The sequence below is a fragment of the Amphimedon queenslandica genome, unplaced genomic scaffold (genome assembly GCF_000090795.2).
Source record: "Amphimedon queenslandica unplaced genomic scaffold, v1.1 AMPQUscaffold_13123, whole genome shotgun sequence".
Classification (NCBI taxonomy): domain Eukaryota; kingdom Metazoa; phylum Porifera; class Demospongiae; order Haplosclerida; family Niphatidae; genus Amphimedon; species Amphimedon queenslandica.
Window position 1 is genome coordinate 521 of NW_003546641.1, and position 8,924 is coordinate 9,444.

Sequence of the window (8,924 nt, forward strand, 5' to 3'; positions counted from 1 at the left end):
TGCTATATTATTCTTTTATTCTGCCCTATTATTCTCACTAACTACAATAAAAATGAAAATTAGTAAGTCTGAAAAACTATTTAAAGTATCACTATCAGCAGAGACTGCAAAATATAAGTCTAGTCTATATCAATGTCAGAGCCTGAACTTTGCACGGTTCGAAAATTGAGCTCAGGCATTAAAAAATTCAAAAATTGTGCATTTGCTGCTCTTTAATTAGAGTTTGACTACTGATCCACCTACTAGGCCAGCATTATTCTGGAATTGAAGTGCTACCTATTATTCCCAAAATTATTCCGGAATAATCGGTACACCCCTAGCTACACAGCATGTAAGTACATACAAATAAGAACTTATAAGTCATCAATAGCACTAGTCATCTAATCTTACTCATAAGATGACATCATTGCTTGTGAGTAATTAAATTATCTATAGATAGATAGTGCTATTGACATCGCATTTGTTAATCAGTCTCTGAGTTGAAATGGAAGGGCTGCTCAAGGCACTTCTTGTTCTTTGCTTTATAGCTACATGCAATGGATCATGCTCAGATCTTAATCTTGGGAATACTGGCTGCTGCACTTTATTTGATTGTCAAAGCTCTACAGATTTTTGCTACTGTGATGTGTCTTGCTATACCTATAATGACTGCTGTCCTGATATTACAGAGATTGGCTGTTATCCTTATGAAACTACAAGTCAGTCAATAATTATTTAAATTTGCTGTGTAACTTCAACTTTTTTTCTTGTAGAATGTAATAACACTGACATTCGTCTTGTTGGTGGATCTAATGCTAATGAAGGAAGAGTTGAAGTGTGTGCTAATGAAACTTGGGGTACTGTCTGTGATGATGACTGGGACAATGATGATGCTGCAGTTGTATGCCGACAGTTAGGAGTTGATGGAGGTAATAGCTAAAGTAATATTCATTACATGTCAATGTGACATTAGATTCCATTGCTCGTACTAGTGCTTATTTTGGTGCTGGTACTGGTCCTATTAACATGAACAATGTTCAGTGTACTGGAAATGAAGGATTACTTGTCAACTGTACTTACTCATCTACTCATGACTGTGGCCATTCTGAAGATGCCGGTGTTACTTGTGGTGCAACTCTTCAGTGTAATCACTCAGACATTCGTCTTGTTGGTGGATCTAATGATAATGAAGGAAGAGTTGAAGTGTGTATTAATGGAATATGGGGTACTGTCTGTGATGATCTGTGGGACAATAATGATGCTGCAGTTGTGTGCAACCAGTTAGGAATAGATGGAAGTAATAATAATCTTTGAAAACATTCAATTAAAAATTCAATTAATAGTTGCTATTGCTCGTACAAATGCTTATTTTGGTGCTGGTACTGGTCCTATTAACATGGACAATGTTCAGTGTACTGGAAATGAAGGATTCCTTGTCAACTGTACTTACTTATCTACTCATGACTGTGGCCATTCTGAAGATGCTGGTGTTACTTGTGGTGTACAACCTCAATGCAATAACACTGACATTAGTCTTGTTGGTAGATCTAATGATAATGAAGGAAGAGTTGAAGTGTGTATTAATGGAATATGGGGTACTGTCTGTGATGGTCTTTGGGGATCTGCTAATGCTGAAGTTGTATGTAATCAGTTAGGAATAGATGGAAGTAAGTGCAGTATAATTTTTTTATTAACTGACCAATAATTGTAATAGTTGCTATTGCTTGTACAAATGCTTATTTTGGTGCTGGTACTGGTCCTATTAACATGGATAATGTTAGGTGTATTGGAAATGAAGGATTACTTGTCAACTGTACCTATCGACCTAATCACAATTGTTTCCATTCTAAAGATGCTGGTGTTACTTGTGGTGCACCACCTGAATGCAATAACACTGACATTCGTCTTGTTGGTGGATCTAATGATAATGAAGGAAGAGTTGAAGTGTGTATTAATGGAGCATGGGGTACTGTCTGTGATGATTTTTGGAGTGTTTCTAATGCTAGGGTTGTATGTAGGCAGCTTGGTTTTGGATCAAGTTAGTTCTTATGAAAATCATTATTTATAATTATTATTGTACATAGATGGTATTCCATATAGTGATGCTTATTATGGTTTTGGTAATGGTCTTATTGTAATGGATGATGTACATTGTGATGAAACTGAGGAAGCACTTGTAAACTGTCAACATGATACTTATCATAATTGTGATCATACTGAAGATGCTGGAGTTAGGTGTATAGTTGGTTAGTACCCAAATCTAATAACATATATACTAAATTTAGCACATTTCACTAGATTGCATAGGCAGAAAACATTTCCTATACAATTATTTCCCTAAAATTCCATATATTAACAATGCATTTTGAGGTGAAGGACAAATTTTTAAAATTGATAGCATGCAACATTGTTGTAAAGCCAATTTTAGATCGTTATTCATTTTATCATGTAATCTCTGCTGCTTATCCCACTTCAGCAATTATACAATAACTCCATCTCCTATCAACAATGCATCTATCATAGATATATCTATATGGTATAATATTTTGCTTCTTTCTAATTTATAGACTGTGCTAGTTCTGGTAGCATTCGTCTTGTTGGTGGATCTAATGTTACTGAAGGAAGAGTTGAAGTGTGTATTAATGGAGCATGGGGTACTGTCTGTGATGATGACTGGGGACCTCCTGATGCTGCAGTTGTTTGTAGGCAGTTAGGAATTGATGGAGGTATGAATATTAAACATTGTCTTTATCATAAACAGTAATTAATAGGTTCTATTGCTCGTACTAATGCTTATTTTGGTGCTGGTACTGGTCCTATTAACATGGACAATGTTCAGTGTACTGGAAATGAAGAATTTCTTGTCAACTGTACTGACTCATCTACTCATAACTGTGACCATTCTGAAGATGCTGGTGTTACTTGTGGCATACAACCATCCTGTAATTATAGTGACATTCGTCTTGTTGGTGGATCTAATACTAATGAAGGAAGAGTTGAAGTGTGTATTAATGGAATATGGGGTACTGTCTGTGATGATGGTTGGGACAATGATGATGCTAGTGTTGTATGCAGCCAATTAGGAATTGATGGAAGTAATTACTTGTATTTAAAACAATCGATTAAAAATTAATATTTTTAGTTGCTGTTGCTCGTACTAATGCTTATTTTGGTGCTGGTACTGGTCCTATTAACATGGACAATGTTCAGTGTACTGGAAATGAAGGATTCCTTGTCAACTGCACTTTTTCATCAATACCTTATAGTTGTGATCATTCTGAAGATGCTAGTGTCATTTGTGATGGAGCTCCTCTCTGTAATAATTCAGACATTCGTCTTGTTGGTGGATCTAATGATAATGAAGGAAGAGTTGAAGTGTGTATTAATGATCGTTGGTTGACACTCTGTAGCTCTACTTGGACGGTCTATGAAGCTTCTCTTGTTTGCAAGCAACTTGGAATTAATGGAGGTAAGTAAAATAATATGGCACATAGATGAAAATTACTAAAAAGTAGTTTCTGTACCTCGCTTTAGTGCATACTTTAGTCCTAGTACTGATCCTAGTTATTTTTCAGTACATGTACATGTATCTTGTACTGGAAATGAAGACAATTTTTCTCAATGTGATACTGAATTGACAATTCATTTGGTATGTGTACATTTCCACTATAATTATTACAATGTTGGTGTTACTTGTGGTTTACCACTGGAGTGTAATAATACTGACATTCGTCTTGTTGGTGGATCTAATGCTAATGAAGGAAGAGTTGAAGTGTGTATTAATGGAACATGGGGTACTATCTGTGATGATGGTTGGGACAATGATGATGCTGCAGTTGTATGTAATCAATTAGGAATTGATGGAACTAGTAAGAGTAGCGTATTTTGTTATTGTTCATTAATTACTATTAATTTTGACAGAGTCCATTGCTCGTACTCATGCTTATTTTGGTGCTGGTACTGGTCCTATTAACATGGCCAATGTTCAGTGTACTGGAAATGAAGGATTCCTTGTCAACTGTACTTACTTATCTACTCATAACTGTGGCCATTTTGAAGATGCTGGTGTTACTTGTGGTGTACAGCCTGATTGCAATAACACTGACATTCGTCTCATTGGTGGATCTAATGCTAATGAAGGAAGAGTTGAAGTGTGTGTTAAGGAAACATGGGGCACTGTCTGTGATGATGACTGGGATAATGATGATGCTGCAGTTGTATGTAGGCAGTTAGGAATTGATGGAGGTACAAAGCTCAAAAATTACTTTGTCATAAACATCAATTTATAGGTTCCACTGCTCGTACTAATGCTTATTTTGGTGCTGGTACTGGTCCTATTAACATGGACAATGTTCAGTGTACTGGAAATGAAGGATTCCTTGTCAACTGTACTTACTCATCTATTCATAACTGTGCCCATTATGAAGATGCTGGTGTTACTTGTATACAAACATCCTGTAATCATGGTGACATACGTCTTGTTGGTGGATCTAATGATAATGAAGGAAGAGTTGAAGTGTGTGTTAAGGAAGCATGGGGTACTGTCTGTCATGGTCTCTGGGACAATAATGATGCTGCAGTTGTATGTAATCAGTTAGGAATAGATGGAAGTAAGTGCAGTATATATTTTTATTAACTGACCAAAAATTGTAATAGCTGCTATTGCTTATACTAATGCTTATTTTGGTGCCGGTACTGGTCCTATTAACATGGAAAATGTTCAGTGTACTGGAAATGAAGAATTACTTGTCAACTGTACCTATCGACCTAATCACAATTGTTTCCATTCTGAAGATGCTGGTGTTACTTGTGGTCTACAGCCTGAATGCAATAACACTAACATTCGTCTTGTTGGTGGATCTAATGATAATAAAGGAAGAGTTGAAGTGTGTATTAATGGAACATGGGGTACTGTCTGTGATGATGGTTGGGACAATGATGATGCTGCAGTTGTATGTAATCAGTTAGGAATTGATGGAGGTATCAATTTTAAACATTTTTTATCATTAACAAAAATTAATAGGTTCTATTGCTTACACTGAAGCTTATTTTGGTGCTGGTACTGGTCCTATTAACATGGTCAATCTTCAGTGTACTGGAAATGAAGAACTCCTTGTTAGCTGCAGATTTTCATCAAATTATTATTGTAGTCATTCTTTTGATGCTGGTGTTGCTTGTGGTCCTCCATGTAATCACTCAGACATTCGTCTTGTTGGTGGATCTAATGATAATGAAGGAAGAGTTGAAGTGTGTATTAATGGTTTCTGGGGTACTGTCTGTGATGATTCTTGGAGTTATTTTAATGCTAGAGTTGTATGTAGGCAATTGGGTCTTGGATCAAGTTAGTTTGTATAAATTAATTTATATTTTATAATTATTACCGTATTGTACATAGATGGTATTCCATATAGCCATGCCTATTATGGTTCTGGTACTGGTCTTATTGCAATGGATGATGTATACTGTGATGGAACTGAGGAAGCACTTATCAACTGTCAACATACTAGTGATCATGATTGTGATCATACTGAAGATGCTGGAGTTAGATGTATAATAAACAGTGGTTAGTGCCAAAATCTAATACATGTTCTTGCAGATCTGTAGCACATTTATTTTAGCTAAATTAGCTTGCATAGACAAAGCACATTTTCTGATTTTCCACTACAATTTATTTTTCTAAAATGCCACATGCATTTAAATATGAACTTTGAGTTGAAGGATAAATTTTTAACATTGATAGCATGCAACAATGTTGTAAATCCAACTTTAGATTGTTACTCATATTTACCATGTCATGTCTGCTGCTTATTCCACAACTCCATCTCCTATCAACAGTGTGTCTGTCATGATGGTATAATATTCTAATGCTTCTTTCTAATTAATTTATAGACTGTGCTAGTTCTGGTAGCATTCGTCTTGTTGGGGGATCTAATGATAATGAAGGAAGAGTTGAAGTGTGTATTAATGGTTTCTGGGGTACTGTCTGTGATGATCTCTGGGGAGCACCTGATGCTATAGTTGTATGTAATCAGTTAGGAATAGATGGAGGTAAGAGTAACATAATTGTTATTTTTAAATGATTAATTATTCGACAGCTTCAATTGCTCATACTAATGCTTATTTTGGTGCTGGTATTGGACTTATTAACATGGACAATGTTCAGTGTACTGGAAATGAAGGATTCCTTGTCAACTGTACTTACTTATCTACTCATAACTGTTTCCATTCTGAAGATGCTGGTGTTACTTGTGGTGCCACTACTCAGTGTAATAATTCCGACATTCGTCTTGTTGGTGGATCTAATGATAATGAAGGAAGAGTTGAAGTTTGCCTATTTGGATCATGGAGTACTGTCTGTGATGATTCTTGGGGACCTTCTGATGCTGCAGTTGTGTGCAGGCAGTTAGGAATCAATGGAAGTATGAATGTTAAACATTATATCATTTATCATAAACAGTAATTAATAGGTTCTATTGCTTACCCTCAAGCTTATTTTGGTGCTGGTACTGGTCCTATTAACATGGGCAATGTTCAGTGTACTGGAACTGAAGAACTCCTCATCAACTGTGGATTTTCATCAAATCATTATTGTAGTCATTCTAAAGATGTTGGTGTTGCTTGTGGTGTAACTCCTCAGTGTAACAATTCAGACATTCGTCTTGTTGGTGGATCTAATGATAATGAAGGAAGAGTTGAAGTGTGTATTAATGGTTTCTGGGGGTACTGTCTGTGATGATGGTTGGGACAATGATGATGCTGTTGTTGTATGCAGCCAATTAGGAATTGATGGAAGTAATTACTGGTATTAAAAACATTTGATTAAAAATTAATATTTTTAGTTGCTGTTGCTCGTACTAATTCATATTTTGGTGCTGGTACTGGTCCTATTAACATGGACAATGTTCAGTGTACTGGAAATGAAGGATTCCTTGTCAACTGTACTTTTTCATCAATACCTTATAGTTGTGATCATTCTGAAGATGCTGGTGTCATTTGTGATGGAGCTCCTCAGTGTAATAATTCCGACATTCGTCTTGTTGGTGGATCTAATGATAATGAAGGAAGAGTTGAAGTGTGTGTTAATGATCATTGGGGTACTGTCTGTAGCTCTACTTGGACAGTCTATGAAGCTTCTCTTGTTTGCAAACAGCTTGGAATTAATGGAGGTAAGTGAAATAATAAGGTATGTACATAGAAATTACTAAAAGTAGTTTCTGTACCTCGCTCTAGGATATATTTTAGTTCTAATACTGATAATAGCGATGTATCAGTATATCTGTTCTGTACTGGAAATGAAGTTAATTTTACTCAATGTGAAACTCATTTGATATATCATTCGTTATGTGTACTTTTCCATAATGATAATTACAATGTTGGTGTTAGTTGTGGTTCGCCACTTAAATGTAAGGACACTGACATTCGTCTTGTTGGTGGATCTAATGATAATGAAGGAAGAGTTGAAGTGTGTATTAATGGAACATGGGGTACTGTCTGTGATGATGACTGGGACAATGATGATGCTGTGGTTGTGTGTAATCAGTTAGGAATTGATGGAAGTAAGACTAGCACATTTTGTTATTGTTCATTGTTTACTAATTGACAGTTGCTATTGCTCATACTAATGCTTATTTTGGTGCTGGTACTGGTCCTATTAACATGGACAATGTTCAGTGTACTGGAAATGAAGGATTCCTTGTCAACTGTACTTACTTATCTACTCATGACTGTGGCCATTTTGAAGATGCTGGTGTTACTTGTGGTGTACAGCCTGAATGCAATAACACTGACATTTGCCTTGTTGGTGGATCTAATGCTAATGAAGGAAGAGTTGAAGTGTGTATTAATGGAGCATGGGGTACTGTCTGTGATGATGACTGGGACAGTGATGATGCTGCAGTAGTATGTAGGCAACTGGGCCTTGGAACAAGTTAGTTAACAATTAACTTCAAGCATATGTATGCACTCTCATTTATAGATGGTGTTTCTTATGGCAGTGCTTTTTATGGTCAAGGTAATGGTAGTATTGTAATGGATGAAGTAAACTGCATTGGGACTGAGAAATCACTGTTTCAATGTGCATACACACAAATTCATGATTGTAGTCATCATGAAGATGCTGGAGTGAAGTGTGTAGTCTCAGAAAGCAGCTCTAGCTCTATCTCTGGTTTGTTAGTACAATAAAGTATGTTATATTAAGTTTTTTGTTAATGCAGTGACTGTAAGTCAAACTTCAACCATATTAAATACTGCTAGTCCATCCTCCACTCCTATACAAGGTATTCAATGACAGCATTGTATTCTTTCATTGTATTGTGTATTTCAGGAAGTTGCTTGTCATTGAATCTACCATACACTGGTTGCTGCAATTTAAGTTATAGTCCTGCATGTAGCAGCAATGGATGCTATTGTGATGCAATTTGTTACTTGTTTGGTGACTGTTGTGGGGACATAGAAGACATTGGATGCATATTGAAACCCTCTTTCTCTAATAGTGCAACAAGCTCAGATTTGTTTTTATCTAGCATGATAACAACATCGAAGCAGTCCAGTACTAATGCCATTATTAAAACAAGTGTATTGGGTTCTAGTTCTACTGATGTGCCTTCAGCAAGTACATCATTTAGCACATTGTCTACTCCATCAGACTTATTTTTATCTAGCATGATAACAACATCGAAGCAGTCCAGTACTAATGCCATTATTAAAACAAGTGTAATTGGGTTCTAGTTCTACTGATGTACCTTCAGCAAGTACATCATCTAGCACATTGTCTACTCCATCAGACTTATTTTTATCTAGCATGATAACAACATCGAAGCAGTCCAGTACTAGTATCATTATTAAAACAAGTGTATTGGGTTCTAGTTCTACTGATGTGCCTTCAGCAAGTACATCATTTAGCACATTGTCTACTCCAGCAGACTTATTTTTATCTAGCATGATAA

The 8,924-nt window shown here is 36.0% G+C and overlaps 1 protein-coding gene across 1 annotated transcript; it reads left to right on the top strand.

The window, feature by feature from the left end:
- The first annotated feature begins 234 nt into the window (after positions 1-234).
- LOC100636087 (deleted in malignant brain tumors 1 protein-like) lies at positions 235-8,918 on the top strand. The gene is given in 25 exon segments (XM_020001019.1): positions 235-331; positions 436-698; positions 753-908; positions 953-1,276; positions 1,323-1,646; positions 1,694-2,017; positions 2,064-2,225; positions 2,547-2,705; positions 2,751-3,074; positions 3,122-3,210; positions 3,990-4,224; positions 4,269-4,589; positions 4,636-4,959; positions 5,003-5,320; positions 5,375-5,542; positions 5,869-6,027; positions 6,075-6,398; positions 6,447-6,697; positions 6,699-6,771; positions 6,819-7,145; positions 7,191-7,535; positions 7,583-7,906; positions 7,955-8,143; positions 8,193-8,255; positions 8,303-8,918. Coding segments are annotated over 24 exon segments (5,901 nt in total). The 5' UTR covers positions 235-331; positions 436-484; the 3' UTR covers positions 8,707-8,918.
- Positions 8,919-8,924: the final 6 nt, after the last annotated feature.